Genomic DNA, 19593 nt, shown 5'->3' on the forward strand with positions numbered 1-19593 from the left:
AATATAAATTAAATCTACGTTAACAAGAAATGGCTCTTATATTGCGCATCACAGAGCCAATCACTGACGCAGCTTCACGTGGGGCGGAGAACTCTGACCAATATAAGCCGTTTGTTGTGTCTGTCTCACACAAGATTTTAATAAAAATATACATTAAGACCAAGATACACACCGACATCATGGTTGCGTGGACAGATAAAGACCGCAGCACGGTCCGTGCTGTTTGGGGCAAAATTAATGTCGATGAGATTGGACCACAAGCTTTGGCAAGGTAGGGCTGTGATGTTGAACAAACTGACGTCCATGTCTTTCAGTTAGACCTAGGATCTGTGTCATTTGCTGTTACAGGCCTAATCTGGGATGTCTGGATTCAGTTTACCCACTTTGATTTGCGGAAGACAGTTCACCCACTTTTTTGTGACATAAATCTCTGTGGTAAATTCATGGTCGGCCTATAGGCTACATCATAAGTATAGTTAAAAACTGATGTCAGATAGTATATGCTATAATAGATAGTGTCTTTTAAAGATAAAAATGTAAATCATCACGCTTTTCTTAAAGTATTTTTTTTTTTGTTCAAAATTTGCCTTGGGATGGTCACCGACTGGACATAGTTTACCCACCTGTTTAGTTACCGCTATGCATCAGGCCTACTGATCACACTGCAAACTTATTTTCTCCACTCTAACAGAGTCCTGATCGTCTACCCCTGGACCCAGCGGTATTTCGGCTCTTTCGGAAATGTCTCCAACGCGGCGGCTATCTTGGGTAACCCCAAAGTGGCCGAGCACGGCAAGGTGGTGTTGAAGGCTCTGGGCAAAGCAGTGAATAACATGGACGACATCAAGGGCGTTTACGCCGCTCTGAGCCAGTTTCACTGTGAAAAGCTCAACGTGGATCCTGACAACTTCAGGGTGAGCAACATACAATATACTCCTGTTGTAATAGGAAAATAGGCCCTTGGGGATTAATAAAATCTATCTATCTATCTATCTATCTATCTATCTATCTATCTATCTATCTATCTATCTATCTAAAAGAACGCGAATATTTGAAAATAAATTCATTTTTAACCATGTATCGCATAACATCAGTATCAGCCGTGCAGGATAGTTGATTCCATTCCGCAGATAGTTTCATAATGTTTTTCTGCCTTTGTCCACAGCTGTTGGCCGACTGCCTCACCATTGCTGTTGCCTGCAAATTCGGCAGCGACCTTTCCCCGCAGGTCCAGGCCACCTGGCAGAAGTTTCTGTCTGCGGTGGTCGAGGCTCTGAGCAGTCGGTACTTCTGAGGCGCCGCCGCGGTGCTGAATCTCAGCCTGAGAGACGAAAATCAAATAAAATCATCATATTTAAACCCTGTGTGTTTGAATGGTTTTCTGTTTCAGTGCGATCGGTTTCTGTTCCAGTGGCTCTTTTTAATTTAAGAGCTAGTAGCCGAAGTGCAAAAATGGCCTCAAACATATCGAAATCAGTTGCTCAAGAGAAAATAAAAATAAAGTACATTGGAACATGATATTTTTAGTGTAAGGGAGTTGAAAAGGTAGGAACGTATTTATACTGGATAATTTTGGACATTCTTTTCTACTCGTAGGTCTTTTACGCGCAGCTCCTGGAAAGCCAGTCATGTGGCTTGTTTATACATTTCTGGATATAATTGATTTTGAAATAGCTACAAGGGTGTTAGATGAAGAGGTAACAGTATTTTTGCAGGTGTGGGCGTGTTTATGTTATCATTCAGTGATATGTTTGCTTTGGTCATGTCATTTTACGCACGACAGCAGAGAAGAATTTACTGCCTGAAAAGATTGACAGTGTAGGCTAACTGGCAGACGGCATACACAATTATAACTGAATGTAGCTACTGGTTGATAATGAGTGCGTGCTGATTGTTTTAATCTTTGGCTGCTGCTTTTGAAATATTAAAACTCTAACCTATGTGGTGCGTAAATTGGATTCGGTCTGTGTGCGTTATGCGCAGGACTGAGGATGTGATGAGGAGGGAGGCCCACAGGGATAATGTTTTATTATCCAGACACGATCTTCATATAACTTACATCAGTTTGAAACTATATGATGTAGCCTATAGGCCTACCTCAGACATTTCTGTCAGCCTAAAATAGTGGGTAAACTAGGTCTAACTGAATGACAGGGACGTCAGCACTGGTGGCAGTTTAAAAACGTTCTCGGCAGCAGGTGAAAATTTGTAGTATGAGCTGTCATATCACTTGACTTTATTATGTCTTATTGTGTTAGGTCTATTACATGTGTTAATAAAATGTCTGTAACTACAACTTATGACATTAACTTTGTCCCAAGCAGCACTGTGGTCTTTATCGTTAAGTCTATAGGTCTGTAATGCTATGGTCTTCATAAGCCTTTGTGTGCTAAATGTGTGTGCTAATTATCAGTGCAATTAATCGAGCAGGGATTTAGAACCCAACGGATCCCAATTTTGTCAGTGTCATCCTAACAACTTTTAACATGAAACCATCAAGGGGTCATATTAAAAGTTTCACGTGAAAATAGACGCAGAATACTGTAGTCGTGAGAACTCATTTTACACCCCGTGGACCCCAGGAAGAGTAGCTGTTACCTTGGTAACAACAATAAACAATAAATAATTACACGCTGTTTATGTACGGATTTATCAGTAAAGGGAGTGTATAGACATAATTGGTTTAATGGATATATTTTGAAAAATTAACTTGAGGATACACTACGTGAGGATACACTATTCATTAATAGATTTACCAATATTTATTTAAGTATGCCCTCATCCAAGGATACATTATACATATTAATTTACATTTTGAAATAGCTTACTATGACAACTTATTCATAATTATATTTACTTATACTTTGAAACATATGTCAGACTCAGCGGTGTGGTATCAGCCCAACCATCTATTAAATTACTATTAAGTCAATATGTAACCCCTCATCACAAACCATGTCTCAAAGAACTTTACAGAGAGCCTAATCACCAATCAATCAAGAAACAATGTCATGCTATAAAGTAGGATGTAAACAAAATAAAACAAGGAAACAAAACTAAGCACAGGACACAAAAGAGCATAGTAGGCCTAATGTTTATGAGACTGTCAGGCTATTTTACATGAATTCTGAAGCTGTTAAGAATTTGTCAGTAGGCTATTCTCCACTCTACTCGCCCCAAATTGCTCTATTAATGAGCAAATAAAAATTATGTATTTTGTTGTTGAAACTGCTGGCGTGACACTCGATGTTTTTGGCGTCATCTCAGAAACGTTTAGCTGTCGACCACCTGATATTTTGATGCACCGTTATCAATAAATTCAGATGGCCGCACCCATTAATATCAAATTGCTCACATAGGCTGTCAGAGAACCAAGAACAACTGTCAAAAAGTATTTCTTTCGGAATTATCCATCATAATAAACGGTTAATAGTTTAATTTACCGTTGAAACATAAAATTATCAGTTGCAACATCTCAAAAACATTGGGACAAAAAACGCGAAGTTAATCGCTGTATGCAGGCTGTAAAGGTGTTATCATTTTGTCAACCAAGGACCTAAGTTGCCTGATATATGGGATATGGTCCTTTAAGAAAAAACAATCACAAAGTAATGCTTCTCTGAAGGTATAATTGGTTTATTTGCCTTGCTGACCACCAACCATTTTAATTACAACAAAGGTGCTGTTGGTGGTCACTTTTTCAAATTCTTAAAAACAAAAAGCTCACACAGATGTAGTTCACATGAGTTTTTATTGATAGGTTTGGCAACAGCTACAAGGGCCTCAGATCTTTTTGGAAACACACGTAAGACTGCTGCCCGTCCTTGTGAAATGCTTCGCCAGGGCCTCAGTGGTACTGTCTACCCAGGGCGGAGACAACGGCAGACAGGAACTTCTGCCAGGCCTCCTGGACATCCGCGGTGAAGACGGAGGTGCCAAACTTGGCGGCCACACACACAGTGATGCACTCAGCAAGAAGCTACAATGAGGAAAATTAGGGTCACATTAAAGCCACTGATAAACCCATCAATGAAATCAGACATGGATATTTATCATAAGAAATATTATACAATTGCATGAAGTAGGACTTTGTCCTTACGGAAAACAACACATCCAATAACTTTTAGATGGATACTTTGGGATACGTATGGGACTTGGGGTGAAACGATGAGAGAAATACCATGAAGTAGGATAAAGTCACTATAAACTCACACATTGAGTACCACAGACACACTATAAATCCCTGCTGAAAGTCCCTATGATACTGACTTCTCATCAGGGATGGTTACCTACCCTGAAGTTATCAGGATCCACATGCAGTTTCTCGGAGTGCATCACACTCAGTTTGGAGTAGGTATTTTTGATGTCGTCCAGGTTCTTCACGGCCCTGTCCAGTCCACCCATCACCACCTTTCCGTGGTGGGCCACCTTAGGGTTCCCCATGATGGCGGAGGGGGTGGACAGGTTTCCAAATGTGGAGAAGTGCCTCTGAGTCCAGGGAGACACGATAAGAAGCCTGAAATGACACAATCCATAAGTGAAAAGCCAACAACAAAAACCACAGCAAATATTGTTTTTTCCAAAAGCCAATAATGAATTATTTAGTGGTAAATAAAAGCTGGGTAAAATATGATCCCCAGCCGAGGAAAAAAAAATCTATTATAATTGCAGAAAAGCGTGAATTTGTTTATTTTTCCTGAAAAAGACAGTGTCCTCATATAAGTTACATCAGCTGACAGGACTTACAGATGCATAGTATGAATTTATGTCATAAACCCACCAAATTGAGATTTGGTGGGTTTACCCTCCAGTACATCCATGCCAACAATGAAATGTTACCATATTATATAAATCTGTATCTGTGAATTGATATAAATTCACAAGTTACCTGGCCAGAGCCTGGGGTCCAATTTCATCCACGCTGATCTTTCCCCACAGGCTCACGATGGCGCTGCGCTCAGCATCTGTCCAGTCGACCATGTTGACGGTGTAAAGGTTTCCTCTGAGATGTTTACAACAAGCTCTCTGATGATAAACCTTCTGTACATGCCCAGCGTTGGGGGTCCCGTTTTTATTAATTATTGAATGCTCCACCTCTCAGAGGAGGACGCCTCTGATTGGACAACATATTGGGTTGTAACCTGTACTGACAATTAGATAGGACATTTGCCAATATTGGCAAAAAAAAGATAAGGATGCATTGCAATATAGAGTCACCTGACTATGTGGTTGTTGTCCCCCCCCCCCCCCCCCCCCCCCACACACACACACACACAAATAAATTTTCTAATTTAAGGCAAAGTTTTTACTTTGAGCATACTTGATGCCAAATGATAACGTATTTTTAAATACCAAAAAAGTCACCACTACTAAATAAGCATATAGCTATTAAAAGTTGGATGGTAAATAATGTACGTTTGCTTCTATTTAATAACATAATAGTGGTACAAATGAGTGGCATTAATCGAAATATAGCCTATCACGAATTTCCAAGATTTGTGGCCTTTAACGGTGGGGAAAATGTAACAAATATTCACTAGCCTATACAAAAAAAGAACATTTTTAGAAGGATGCCGGAAAAATATAACGGCAAAACTATAAGACCCCATAGGAATATTATAATGATAGGAGATAAAACAAATACCATAAAGTAGGATTGGGTCACTATAAACTCACTGAGTACACTGACACTTTAGAAGTCGCTGTAGGAATATTAGAGTGATTTTTAGTTAGGAATAATTCAATAGTGCACTTCTGTATTACAAAAGGTATTTCATCACTGCAGCTTCACGCTGATCCTAGATTATTCCATATTGACCATTTTATAGGTCAAACTCTGGTTGACATTGTCAATAATGCACACATTGCATAATGCACACTGTCTTGTGCTCTTATAGTCTCACTATGCTGGTGTGGTTTACGATGAAAAATTGGGTGGATAAAGCAGGTGGGTTACTACTTCTGCTACAGCTGAATTTTAGGGATGTCGGCTATAGGGGGTAATTACACTTCGCCTAGGCTTTATGAACAAAAGGACAAGCAATTAAGTTGGAATCTATATTGATTAATCGGGATCTTTTGAGCACAGTTATCAACACCAATTAACAAATTATATAGCCAACTATTAAATAAATAAAAAAAACCCCAATCCGATTACCCAACACGAATGATTCCTAGAGTTTTAATGTTTGGGGGAAAATAATCAATAGCCTATAGCCTAGGCCTTTCCACATTTCCCATTAACAAATGACCACGGCAGCCTCCCAACAGCGTTTTGTCTTTTGTCTCAATGATAAGCACCATTTGAGTAAGCTATGAGCCTACTCTTTCTCTGCTATTTTTTGTAAGTAGGCTAACTGTAGCCTACTTTTAACGTTTACTTAGCCTAAGTAGATTTTTACACCGGTAAAGTAAAAAATATTTCTATCCCTGCTAAAATGCCACTTGGGAGTGTTAGTTTTATCTCGTCATTAAAGTTGGCATTGGAAGTTTCTATAGCGGTTTCTTCGCTGGAGGTGTGGTTTGGATTTGATACTCGGGTGCAGTCCCGTTTGGTTTGATATAAAGAGAGCCTCACAAACCCACCCACTAGCATCAGGCGATTTTCTTTCAGTTGAGAAAACTCGAAGAAAACGCAGACATGAGTCTCTCTGGGAAAGACAAGGCCGTGGTGAAGGCTTTCTGGACCAAAGTCGCTGGGAAGGTCACCGAGATTGGAAGTGAAGCTCTGACCAGGTAGAACCAAAATTCATAATTTAAATGTGAAATCACTGTATCATTATTTAATAAAACCCACGCCTGTTGTGTTTACCTACATTCAGGTAATCTTAACGACTCCTTTGATCTACGGCTATATAGGCTACTATATTACGTCACAATGACTTAGTTGAAAAAATAGACTAGGTGTGCTCTCAGACTGTCAACTTCTGTCCTAGTTGGTTCGTTGTCATCATCTACCATGTAAAATATCACCTGAAATTTGTTTTAACATTGTTGTTTTTTTTGTCAGGACATTGGTTGTATACCCGCAGACCAAGATTTACTTCTCCCACTGGGATGATGTGAGTCCTGGATCCAAAGCTGTGAAAAAGCATGGCGCCGTCATCATGCAAGCCGTCGGCGACGCCGTCGGAAAGATGGACGATCTTGTCGGTGCTATGACCGACCTCAGCGACCTGCATGCCTTCAAGCTCAGGGTGGACCCTACCAACTTCAAGGTAGGGTCAAGAGGAAAGATCATAGGCCTAGGTTAAATACATGCAGAAATGTAGTGGTAAAGAAAAATGTGTGTCCACGTCATTATGAGGCAATACAGAGGATAGAATCACGTGAACATTTTATTCAACTTCTGAGTTTAATAAGTCAGAATTCTGAGGTTAAAGTCAGAACTCAAATTTCTCTGATTAATGTCAGAATTTTGAGTTTAAAGTCAGAAGTCTGACTATGCTCAGAATCTCAGAATTGTGACTTTAATCTCAGAATGCACACCTCCCTGTGTATAACCAAGACATGCTTTTTCTGTTGCTGACAGACTTTTAATCTGTGTTTGTTGCACATCCGCAGATGCTGTCCCACAACATCATGGTGGCCATAGCCTTGTACTTCCCCGCAGACTTCACTCCCGAGATCCACGTCTCGGTTGACAAATTCCTGCAGAGCTTGGCTTTGGCCCTGTCTGAGAACTACAGATAAACTCCAGCAGTGAGGGAGCATCGACTCATAGGCTACATGTGGCATGCCATCCATATGTCAACCCCCTTTCGGAATGGAAGGGCTTGGTCAATAAAACAAATAAACATTGAATTCAAAGGTGTTGATCTCTTTATTGTGAGTTATTACAGCCTACAAATACAGGCTAAGGGGTTCCCAGCAAGCAATTTTGCGTTTAAAAGACCTGACGTCTAGGCTAAAACAGGTTAAATTTGGGCTGTCAGTGAAAGTTTAGTAGACGTCCAACCATAGCCCAAGTAGGATATAGCCATCAATTAGACGGCTATTGAACAACTACACATATAAGTCTAATAGACAACAAAATAATGGCTAAAGGATTATTTTTATTCAAATATAACATGTTCTGATAATAAATGTCAATCCATCCAACAAACAACAACAAACAAGATAAATATATAAAGAATTCATTACAAAAACTACAATCATGGAACATTTTAAACAACAACACAACTGCTAGGCGCGGCTAACCGCTAAGGCGAATGCTAACGCTAACAGGCACGTTTTGAACGGGCACTGCAGGAAATACAGAAACAGATGCAACTTGAACACACATCGTCTGCTGCTGTGAAATGTGCATGAATATTGTGCCAGCACATAATGTTTCTAGGTAGCGTGTTAAGCTAACCACGTATGGCTCACTCTACACTGCTAACCGCTAAAAATGGCACAGTTCCTGCACATGATAACAAATAATGTAGATACATAATGAACACATGACAAGACAAAAACACAGCGACTTACAAGATAAACCAAATAAGTTCAACCGGGCGGAGCATTATGCCAGCTAACTGTCGAGTCTCGTTGCAGTCGTCATGTCTCTCAAGCAGTACAGCTGCCACCTAGCGGTTGAGAATCGTAATTGCAGTTTGTATTTACTTGTAAAATGAAAGAAAGTCAAATACGGAGAAGGGAGAATGGTGTATATGAATGTGTAACAGCAAAAAATAATGCTAAGTCTATACACATAGACCATTTCAATGAAATGATACTAATCTCAGTTTGTTTTCATAGTTGACTTGCTAACATGATCTGATGCCATGCACATCACAAGCTGCGTGGGCGAAAACTACATTTAACCAATTTTAACACAGCCGATGATCAGGGCTATAGCCAAGCCGCTGAAATGACGGCAATTGATTGCTTCGATTTCGCCGGATGGGCTAAAAGCAGACTACACGTTGCCGCTCCAGTTCAGAGCTAAATCGTGGCTACACATAGACCGTGTCAATGAAATGATACTAACACCTTGTATTTATTATTGACACTGCAAACATGATGGGATATTATCCACCTCACAAGCTGCGTAGGCAAAAACTACAATGAAACAGTTTTGGCTAGAAGTGGGCTACAAATAGCCGGTCCAATTGGGAGCTAAATCGTGGCTATGTATAGACCATGTCAAAGAAATGAAACTAAACACCTTGTAATCACTGCTGACTTTGCTTACATGATGGAATATCATACATCTCGCAAGCTGCGTTGGCAACAACAAAATCTAACCAATTTCAAGATCATTTTGGCTAGAAGTGGGTTAGGCTACACATTGCCGGACTAAATCGGGGCTATATCTAGCCAAGACGTTGAAATTATATCTATATCTATTGCTTGCTGGGTTAGGCTAAAAAAAACAAAACAGGGAACCGATCATTAGCGCAAAACAATCCCTGAGGTGAATTGCTTTTTTAGGCTACCAACAAAGACGTAATTATTTGACAGAAACTGAAATTGATTTATTACACGTTAAAGTAGTTAATTTACGAGCTTCTACAAATAAATTCTGCAGGACTGCAAGAAACATCTGTATCAAGCAGCAATGGGATACGCTGTTTGAAGAAAGGCTTCCGGAACGCGTTGCCAAGCTGTCGCCAAGATGTTGCTGAAACCGCTGGCGTCATACTCTATGTCCAGTTTTTGGCGGCATCTCAAAAACGTTTACCACATGGCTACTTTGATGCACCATTATCACTAAATTCAGATGGCCGCACCCATTAATATCAAACTGCTCACATGCTATCGGAGTACCCATACGAATTGGAAAAACATATTTTTTCGGAATTAGCCATCATAATAAATGATTCATAATTTAGTTTACCGGTGAACCATACAGTTATCAGCTGTAACACTTCAAAAACATTGGGAAAACACGAAGTTCATGCTGTATATGCTACCTGTGAAGGATCCAGGCTGTAAAAGTGTTATATAATACTGTCCTTCAGGCTACCATTAACTTTTAATTTTGCACTATAGGCTATGTATCGTGTTGTAAGATAGGTATGCACTTTTTTCAAATTGTCCATCCAATCAGCTGTCTTTTGAGGCAGCTTTGGAGCAGTCCCTATACTGTATCCATAGGCCGACATTTACATCAAATACTCCTGTCGAGTAATTATAGGCTGATAAGGCTGTTATGATAGAACTTCTCAAAGTTTTCATGCAGAGGATTACTAAACTGATAGACAATTGCCCGGAGACTCAATTAGCCTCAGATGCCACCATGTGAGCAAAGAGATAGAACTAATGAACTTTCTTGATGATTCAACATTGGAGAGGGTGACTATGTTCCTCACACTGTGCAAACGTCTAGTAGATTAAGCTGAATTAATGCCAATAGTACTACTGTCACTGTGGAACTAGTAGTTAAATTCTTCTGTGAATGCCAGTTTTGGGGGTCCCGTTTTTATTAGGCTAATTATTAATGCCACCTCTCAGAGGAGGAAGCCTCTGATTGAACCAGAGTTGACAACATAGTGGGTTGTAACCTGTATTGACAGTTAGATATTTAGAAGAATTAGATCGTGTAAATTAGAAGTTTTGTAGTAGACTGATGAATCGTCACCTGACACTGTGCTTTGTGTCTTACCTACTTGAGTTTTTTTTTCTTTCAAAACTAATGTCACCTTTAATTTTCCAATTTAAGGAAATATCTTCACTTTTCGCATAAATTGCCAAATGAACACCAGAAAGGAGGCTACTAAACTACTAAGCATATAGCTATTAAAAGTTGAATGGCTAAGTTATGTGCGTTTGTATTTAATGACATGGTAGTGGTAGCCTACAATATGAATCGAATATGAGACCAATTTCACGTAGCCTATTTGTGGCCTTTATGAGATGTTGGTATGGCGCAGTGTGCGGAAAATGTGACAAATATGCGTGTGTGTGTGTATATATATATATATATACAGTATGTTCTATTAATCTAATCATATAATATTTTTTAGAAGGAAAGTGGACAAATTAGTCAAATTTATAAGACCATATAGAAATATTATAATGATAACACAGGATTGATAACACAGGATATAGATACCATAAAGTATTAGGCCTACTGATTGGGTAACTATAAACTTTTCGTTGGGGATTATTCGATAGTGCACTTCTGTATAATTTAATGGATGGGAAAGATGAACAAGATTCTCTTTTAAAAACTAAAGCTAACTCTACTTTTTACTTTACACCGGTAATTTTACTTCTACTTAAATACAATTCTTTCCACCCTGCTAAAATGCCATTTGGGAGTGGTTAGTTTAATCTTGTCATTAAAAGTTCTAGCGGTTTCTTCGGGGTGTGGTTTGGATCTGATACTAGAGTGTGGTCCCGTTTGGTTTGATATAAAGAGAGCCTAACAAACCCATCCCACTAGCATCAGACGATTTTCTTTCAGTTGAGAAAACTCGACGAAAACGCAGACATGAGTCTCTCTGGGAGAGACAAGGCCGTGGTGACTGCTTTCTGGAACAAAGTCGCCGGGAAGGCCTCCGAGATTGGAGCTGAAGCTCTGAACAGGTAGGCCCAACAATATTCATAATTTAAATGTGAAATTAGCCTACTGCATCCTAATTTAATAAACCCACGCCTCTTGTGTTTACTTAGCCTACATTTAGGACACTTTAACCGACTTGACTTGATCTGCTAGGAGGCTAGCCTATTATATTACGTCACAATGATTTAAGAATAGGCTAGTTGTTTGAAAAATAGACTACGTGTGCTCTCAGACTTTCAACTTCTGTCCTCTTTCTTTCTCATCATCTGCCGTGTAAAATATCGCCTGAAATTTGTTTTAACATTGTCTTGCTTTTTGTCAGGACGCTGGTTGTGTACCCGCAGACCAAGATTTACTTCTCCCACTGGGATGATGTGAGTCCTGGATCCGGAGCTGTGAAAAAGCATGGCGCCGTCATCATGCAAGCCGTCGGCGACGCCGTCGGAAAGATGGACGATCTTGTCGGTGGTATGGCCGCCCTCAGCGACCTGCATGCCTTCAAGCTCCGAGTGGACCCTACCAACTTCAAGGTAGGGTCAAGAGGAAAGATCATAGGCCTAGGTTAAATACAAGCAGAGATGTAGTGGTAAAGAAAAATGTGTGTCTACCAGACCACCATGCATGAGGCAAACAACCACCAACAAAAAATAATTTCAGAGAAGCACGCATTAGGCCTATTTTGTATTTTCCACTTTAGCTGAATTCAGGTGGGTTTACCCTCCACCTCCCTGTGAATAACCAAGACATGCTTTTCTATGTTGCTGATATTGACGGTTAATCTGTGTTTGTTGCACAACCGCAGATGCTGTCCCACAACATCATGGTGGCCATAGCCTTGTACTTCCCCGCAGACTTCACTCCCGAGATCCACGTCTCGGTTGACAAGTTCCTGCAGAACTTGGCTTTGGCCCTGTCTGAGAAGTACCGCTAAACCCCAGAAGTGCAGGACCATCGACTCGTACTACATGTGGCATGTCATCCATATGTCAACCCCCTTTCGGAATGGAAGGGCTTGGTCAATAAAACAAACATTAAATTCGGAGGTGTCGATGTTTTTCTTTTGAGTTCTTACAGCCTACAAGGCTAAGGTTGAATAAAACAGTAAGTCCTGAGAGGGTGAATCGCCAAAAATAAATAAATAAATAAATATAATAATAAGAAAAATACATATATATCTATATATATATATATGTATATACAGTACTGTGCAGACTTAGGCACCCAAGATTTTTTATATACATTTTTTAGAAGTCTTAAATGTTTATTTGTTTTCTGCATTAATGTGTCAGTAGACTGCTGTTTATTGTAAATTTTTGATGTTCAGAAACTTTTCATTTCATTAGTTTTGAAAGCATCTTTGCTTTATGGATTTCTTTGACATATGCCTAAGACTTTTGCACAGTTCTATATGAAAATTGAAAATTAAAATAAGAAAATAAAAGTTTCAACAGGACTGCAACTATTAGGGTAGGCTAAGATGCTACACAGGGTGGAATATAGGCAGTGGAGCAATAAGGAAATGGATAGTGATGTATGAACAACTCAAGCACAATGTTTATTCTGCCTTTCTCTAAATTACATTTTCTTAAAAAAGTCACCTTTAAGTTCAACTCCATATCAAAAATATTTCAGTATCAAAAACATATAAACATACATTTCCCTTTAAACCCTACACATTTACTCATATAAGCCTATTCAACCAGTAGGCTATAATTTCCTACAATCACACAATTACCAAACCCGATCGCATACACATAGGCTACTACATATTAACATTCAAATTGGCCCTAAAACATGAACAATCTATGTCTCACAGTTATCCCGACCTGACAAAACCTTATTCTCCAAAATAGACCTTAAACCAATTTCCTTATTAATTGTAGTGCTAACCTGGAATATCAAGTGCATCAAAACAATCTCTAACGTTTATTTAGGCCTAGTTTAGCGCATCTACTTGCTGGGGGCAGATTTATTTACAGTAGGCTATATGGCTCATGCTTGTTCTGGGGGCAGATTTATTTACAGTAGGTTATAAGACTCATGCTCATTCTGGGGGCAGATTTATTTACAGTAGGTTACAGACTCATGCTTGTTCTGGGGACAGATTTATTTACAGTAGGTTACAGACTCATGCTTGTTCTGGGGACAGATTTATTTACAGTAGGTTATAAGACTCATGCTCATTCTGGGGGCAGATACAGTAGGCTATAAGCCTCATGCTTGTTCTGGGGGCAGATGCAGTATTCATGCCTATTCTGGGGACAGATTTATTTACAGTAGGTTATAAGACTCATCTGAATGACTGCACCTGAATGACTGAAAAATTAGCCTATCTGATGTACTCCATTTTAAATAGTTCAATTTATCAAACAAATATCTAAATTGCTCCCTATCAAGTACTTTGTGTCAAACATAACTTAAAAATAGAAACAGTGCTACACTGTTCTGTTTGTTGCTTGCTTTTGTCATAAGGTACAGAAGAATAGAAATGAGACCCCTTTTACAGAGAAATCTGCTTTTCTGACCATCTGCCCTGCTACATCTCTCTGTGCTGTCAGTTAGCCTGTATCTTTACATCGTTAAATTACTAGCCTTTGACATTGTTACTTACTCTGTTTTACTGCTCAGCAGCTCCTCTGGTCCAGAATGTGCCTGCTCCTCCTCAGGACAAGTAATTTTCCTTCTTTGAAAATGTTTTTCAATATTAATCTGGATTGAGGGAGCAAACATTCAGAGTCAGAGTTTAAAACGTGTCCGGTGAGAGAGACATATTGACAACTTACAGAGTTTCCGAGTACATGCTGACACACATGGAACAAGGACGGCAGCACTTCAGATACAGTGAAAATAGATGATGGGTAGAGGGGAATATGAACTGCAAAACATATAGACTACATATCTACATGTAGGTAAACATTACATTCAGAATCCATTTACTATGTGCATTTGAGCAGCATGTCATTTAGTATGTGTGATCCAGTATGTCAGGTAGGTAGTTGAAGGCCTACTCAGTATGGCAGGCATGTAAGAATTAAGTTCACATTTTTTTCCCCCAGAGCAAACCTTGCCCAGCTACGTAATGCACTAAAACACCATGTAATTAATGCATGCAGTTTTGTCATAATATGAGCAACGCATGCATACAAAGATGGATCCTGCAGGTACAGATGCAAAGCATCATAGTGCATATCCCGAAGAAACCTTAATTTTACATAGACCTATAATTTGACGAACACCTTCAAAATAACATTTTCTACTGCAATAAAAGCCAGGCTCCCCAACAATTGAAAATGAACAGGCTTTACTGCCTCACCCCCTGTAGTCTGTAGGCTTCATTAAGTTTATGAGCGCCCTCTGTTGGAACTTTGATTTGGAGAAATAATTAATCGAAAACTACAGTACTATTTGCTTTTCAACAGGTGAGGGCGCTAATACACCTGATTGATTCATCCATTCTGTGGACAGTGATTTGTGTGCTGTTGATTATAAACCAACCATATTTGTACAATTCATTACAAACTGCACCATTTAGCACAAGCACCTCGTATCATATGTAGAGCCTTACTATCACTGATTACTTTCAACCAAAGTGGGAAATATTTTACTCAATCAGAATAAGCGTGGCCTACTTGTATATAAATGTATACCATCAAATAAAAGAAAGGATTAGCCAGTATCGATTTCTACAAACATTTCAGGGGGGATGGTGGGGTCTAATGGGGACAAACAATTTGATAGTGGCGAAGACAACATGGAGAGTGGGGGGCCAGCTGTTTACCGTTCTGTTTATATTGTAACAGCACAAAGATAATTCTACTCAAAAGACACGCATGTTACGGATGTTAGGTATCAGATAGGCCTACGCCTGCCATTGCCCTTAACCAAGGCACTGCCTCAGAATTGGAGTTGGTCCCTGGGCACTGCATTGTGACTTCCCACTGCTCCTATAGTTAGGATGGGTCAAAGACAGAGGACAACTTAACGTAACTTAACGTTATTGCGCTATTACAGGATGCTTCGCATCGATGAATCCTGTAATGTACTGTAGGCTACATATCACTATACAGTTGTTAACCCATGAGTGTTAAATTGATAAAATTAAAGATTTTATAACATAGTCTAGTTTGAATTGAATTCTTTTATATACTTATTATAATTTGATGGAAGGTTTCCATCACACTGAGTACTAACAGCTGCAAACATAAAAAAAAGAGGCAGTAGTGAAGCCATGGGTGGTGCAGTGTCCGGTCTGGATTTGGGGTTTGGTTGGTGTCGCTGCTCTTTGCTGTCTCCCTATCGCCGACTCCCTCAATCTCTTGTTGCTATGATACTGATAGAATGGACATTAACTTTAAAAGGTGATCCTACAAAATATTATCCATATCTATTATACAATGGCCTGGCTCAATACTTTATTCTGATTGGTTGGAGGGGTGTTGGTCATTTCAGATAACCACATGGCTCTGACAAAGCTCCTTATCACAAGGATGCCAGTTAGAAGATGGGCATCACTTTTATGGCATCAACAACATCTTTAGCAAAACCAGGAATACACTTATTTTAGCTTTATTAATTTGTACACATTGAGTCACCTGAACTCTGCTAGTCTGTCTCCTCTAATCTGTGACTCCTGCCTCCATTTGGCTCTGTTAAACAGATCACTGCATGTATTCAGAAGTTACAGGACTGATGACTGTCTATAGGAGACTTTCAAAATGACTACATTCAGTTTAACTCAAAAACAATATATGATATGCTGCACCACTGCAAATTATTTAGCTAAAGCTAATATTTAGTTACAGTTAACAACAACAACAATAGATAGCTACATGTGAAGGAATATGTATGTCAAACACTCTCCTTGCCCTGCTAGGTAGGCTATCAATAGTTACACTAGGCTATACAGTAGTAATTTCAGTTACAACAACGATGGCTCATGTGAAAATGACAACATTTCCGTCTACTAGTTCCGTTTACTAGTTAAATTCACCTGAACATGTTGCTTTATCACTCACATTGGGCTGAAAATAAGACAGAATGTCTAGATGATTCTTTCTCGACAGTTTCACAACACAACCTGTCAGCTGCGCGGCTCAAACTGAACTGTCTGTAGCCTACCTGTCATTTGATTGTGTGTTTGGTAAACGTATAGCCCAGCTTCCCGGTTAGGTGGAGTTTTCCATTTTTAAGCACTGTGATTGGCCCGAAGGTCCAAACATCGCCCAGTCGGCAAACTGTGGCGTTAAAACGAAATGAACCAGTGGTTTAAACGCTCTGCTTAATTTTTCAGAACTGGAACGCGCGTTCCTTCGTCAAATTCACTCTCGGAACGCTGTTCTAATGCTTTTTTCCTCTGTGAAAAGATACGAGGCTAGTCAGGAAATATTCCAGACCGGTCCACAGTTAGAGCAGCCCGATGTCCAGATGGCCAGTCCATCCCTGAATGCAGGTGCGTGTGCCCCCCGCCCTCGGATTTGCTGAAAACTCCAGATGCGCTATATTCTCTAAAATGATTAAATAGGATCAATAATAAATGGCTTACACATTTCTTGATTAGGCTAAATTATATCTTAGTGCCATGAAGAGGGATGAAATGGGGGATGGCAGTTTTACAAAGGGGATGGTTTTTTGACAATTGTTATTTCAAGGGTGATGGCATCCCCTCGCACCCCCCCTCAAATCGACTACTGGAATGGCATACTAAACGTAGCCTACTAAAGTAGTGTATTTAGTTAGGCTACTAAATTAAACTAATTATAAACGGGCGAATTTCACACAACTGACCCCATTAAAATCCTTAACCAGTTTTGGCATTTCCCGTTTGAGGATGGCCCTTGTAACAGAGTTAATTATATCAGAAAATAGAGTCAGAGTTCGGACTGACTCGTCTCATTGCACTCAGTACTCGTGTGTATCAAAATAAAATTGTATTCAAAAAATACAATTTTAAAGTGATAAAATAGTAGCGTTACTCAAAAAAATCTATTCAAATGCAGGAGCTACAGTAGTTTTAAATCGTTAATTTTAATTTCTCCTTTAGCTGCCTTATAGCCTACTGAGATAGGCAAAATAGCCCTTGGTTATGATCAAGCTGGCTAAGTGGTATGTAATTACAGAACGTTAAACACTAAAGCCCTATGAAATGTTTCCTCTGCCACAGAAACAGTCGAAGCCGTGCAGATACATCCTTTCCTTATCATCTTAACAAAATCTGTAGCGCATCGCTTGACCAGCCCACCACCCTATACTCCATCCAATCGCTGACATTTGGGAGGGGAGAAAGGCCTGCTTTAAAAGTTACCTAGACAAGGTCGTGGAGCTCAGGATCCATTGACCCCAGAAAGGACTCTTGGAAACAAAACTAGAGCCAGCAAAATGGTCGAGTGGACAGACTTCGAGCGCGCCACCATCCAGGACATCTTCTCCAAGTTGGACTACGAGACCGTGGGCCCTGCAGCTCTTTCCAGGTGAGATATATTTGCTGTTGTCTATTTACATTGAAAAGAGTGCAATGAGTCCAAAGGAAGTCACCTGTGCAATGCACCCTCGACAAGTTTTAAGGATCGTGAGTCATACCTGGTTCATTATGCGCACTGTCTGTGCGTAATATGCACAAGACATATTTTGCACATTAGCCACAAATGTATGTTGTGCATTTCCCCCGCACACTGACCCTATGTCTCGATTTAGCTGTAACATTTAGGTTTTTTATGTTTCCTAAGGTGCCTGGTCGTCTACCCCTGGACTCAGAGGTATTTTGGCAACTTTGGAAACCTCTACAATGCCGCAGCCATTATTGGAAATCCAATGGTGGCCGCCCATGGAAAGACTATCCTGCACGGTCTGGACCGGGCTCTGAAGAACATGGACAACATCAAGGAAACCTATGCTGAGCTGAGCGTGCTGCACTCCGAGAAACTTCACGTGGACCCCGACAACTTCAGGGTAGCCTACATATCTCCGATCGGTTTAGTGGTAGCCTAGTTAATACGTTAATAATAATAACTTACAAATTAATCCACTCTAACTATAAATCTCACTCAATAAATGCCTTCTCAGACAAATCTGCATAGCCTACTATCTCGGTTACCTTGAATAGCTGTACATTGAGTATTTTTGTTATTATAACACATGTTATTATAACAAAAATAATATTTATCTGATTTAGTGGGTATTTTCTGGTCAGTGCTAGGTGGGATAATCAGGACATGATGTTACGCATATATTAAACATATTTTTCCTGTTGTTTTCAGCTGCTGGCCGACTGTCTGACCATCGTGCTTGCCAAACAGATGGGCTCTGCTTTCACTGCTGATATCCAGGCAGCTTTCCAGAAGTTCATGACCGTGGTGGTTTCCTCCCTGGGAAGGCAGTACCACTAGAGAGTCACATCAGAGGACGATCATTCGCTGATCATTTATGTAGAGGCTCTTGTTTTATCCTCTGTCTCAAAAGCAAATAAAACAGTCAGCATACTGAGCACGTTGTTTGTCTGTGATTATCCATGTAATTAAGGTAATAACAATGACGATATATGAATGGGAATATATTTAGGCCTGCATTTTAAAATTGCTGGGGAGCTAGAAAACTGATCAAAAGAATAAGAAAATTTGTTTCATTTTCGAGTTATTTTGTCAAGACTGACCTGCAGAAACATGTTATAGGTCTATAGGCTAGTCTAGAGAATGAAACACTGTTGAATTTATACTCACCGAGCACTTTATTAGGAACACCACACTAATACTGGGTAGGTATCAGCTTTCAGCTCACTGTCAACCGGCTACCAAAGTGACATCCGCCTCAAGGTTCGACGTGTTCTGAGATGCTTTTCTGCTCACCACAGTTGTAAAGAGCTTATCTGAGTTACTGAAGCCTTTCTGTCAGCTCCAGTCAGTCTGGTCATTCTCCTCTGACCTCTCTCATCAACAAGGCGTTTCCGTCCTCAGAACTGCCGCTCACTGGGTGTTTTTTGTTTTTCGCGCCATTCTGTGTAAACTCTAGAGACTGCTGTGCGTGAAAATCCCATGAGATCAGCAGTTTCAGAAATACTCAAACCAGCCCGTCTGGCACCAACAACCATACCACGGTCAAAGTCACTG

At 39.9% G+C, this 19593-nt stretch overlaps 5 protein-coding genes across 5 annotated transcripts; 4 read left to right on the forward strand and 1 right to left on the reverse strand.

Moving 5' to 3' along the window:
- Positions 1–111: 111 nt before the first annotated feature.
- LOC139643484 (hemoglobin cathodic subunit beta-like) lies at positions 112–1356 on the forward strand. Its single transcript, XM_071518633.1, has 3 exons — positions 112–271; positions 692–914; positions 1166–1356. Exons 1-3 carry the CDS (start codon positions 180–182, stop codon positions 1292–1294), a joined length of 444 nt encoding a protein of 147 aa, XP_071374734.1. The 5' UTR covers positions 112–179; the 3' UTR covers positions 1295–1356.
- Positions 1357–3734: 2378 nt separating this feature from the next.
- Positions 3735–5056, reverse strand: LOC139643518 (hemoglobin subunit beta). The gene is made up of 3 exons (XM_071518679.1): positions 4889–5056; positions 4294–4516; positions 3735–3979 (listed from the first exon to the last, which is right to left on the reverse strand). The coding sequence occupies exons 1-3, from the start codon at positions 4978–4980 to the stop codon at positions 3848–3850; spliced, it is 447 nt and encodes a 148-aa protein (XP_071374780.1). The 5' UTR covers positions 4981–5056; the 3' UTR covers positions 3735–3847.
- Positions 5057–6577: 1521 nt separating this feature from the next.
- LOC139643486 (hemoglobin subunit alpha-A-like) lies at positions 6578–7803 on the forward strand. The gene is made up of 3 exons (XM_071518634.1): positions 6578–6735; positions 7010–7217; positions 7564–7803. The coding sequence occupies exons 1-3, from the start codon at positions 6641–6643 to the stop codon at positions 7690–7692; spliced, it is 432 nt and encodes a 143-aa protein (XP_071374735.1). The 5' UTR covers positions 6578–6640; the 3' UTR covers positions 7693–7803.
- A 3539-nt stretch (positions 7804–11342) lies between these two features.
- Positions 11343–12536, forward strand: LOC139643490 (hemoglobin subunit alpha-A-like). The gene is made up of 3 exons (XM_071518639.1): positions 11343–11517; positions 11817–12024; positions 12297–12536. Exons 1-3 carry the CDS (start codon positions 11423–11425, stop codon positions 12423–12425), a joined length of 432 nt encoding a protein of 143 aa, XP_071374740.1. The 5' UTR covers positions 11343–11422; the 3' UTR covers positions 12426–12536.
- Positions 12537–17802: 5266 nt separating this feature from the next.
- On the forward strand, positions 17803–18973 carry LOC139643489 (hemoglobin subunit beta). Its single transcript, XM_071518638.1, has 3 exons — positions 17803–17961; positions 18217–18439; positions 18748–18973. The coding sequence occupies exons 1-3, from the start codon at positions 17870–17872 to the stop codon at positions 18874–18876; spliced, it is 444 nt and encodes a 147-aa protein (XP_071374739.1). The 5' UTR covers positions 17803–17869; the 3' UTR covers positions 18877–18973.
- The last annotated feature ends 620 nt before the right edge of the window (positions 18974–19593 follow it).

The sequence above is a fragment of the Centroberyx affinis genome, unplaced genomic scaffold (assembly GCF_046629955.1).
Source record: "Centroberyx affinis isolate AG114_WGS23_722 - 3 ecotype Tasmania unplaced genomic scaffold, CSIRO-AGI_Caff_v1 ptg000618l_1, whole genome shotgun sequence".
In the NCBI taxonomy this organism is placed as follows: domain Eukaryota; kingdom Metazoa; phylum Chordata; class Actinopteri; order Beryciformes; family Berycidae; genus Centroberyx; species Centroberyx affinis.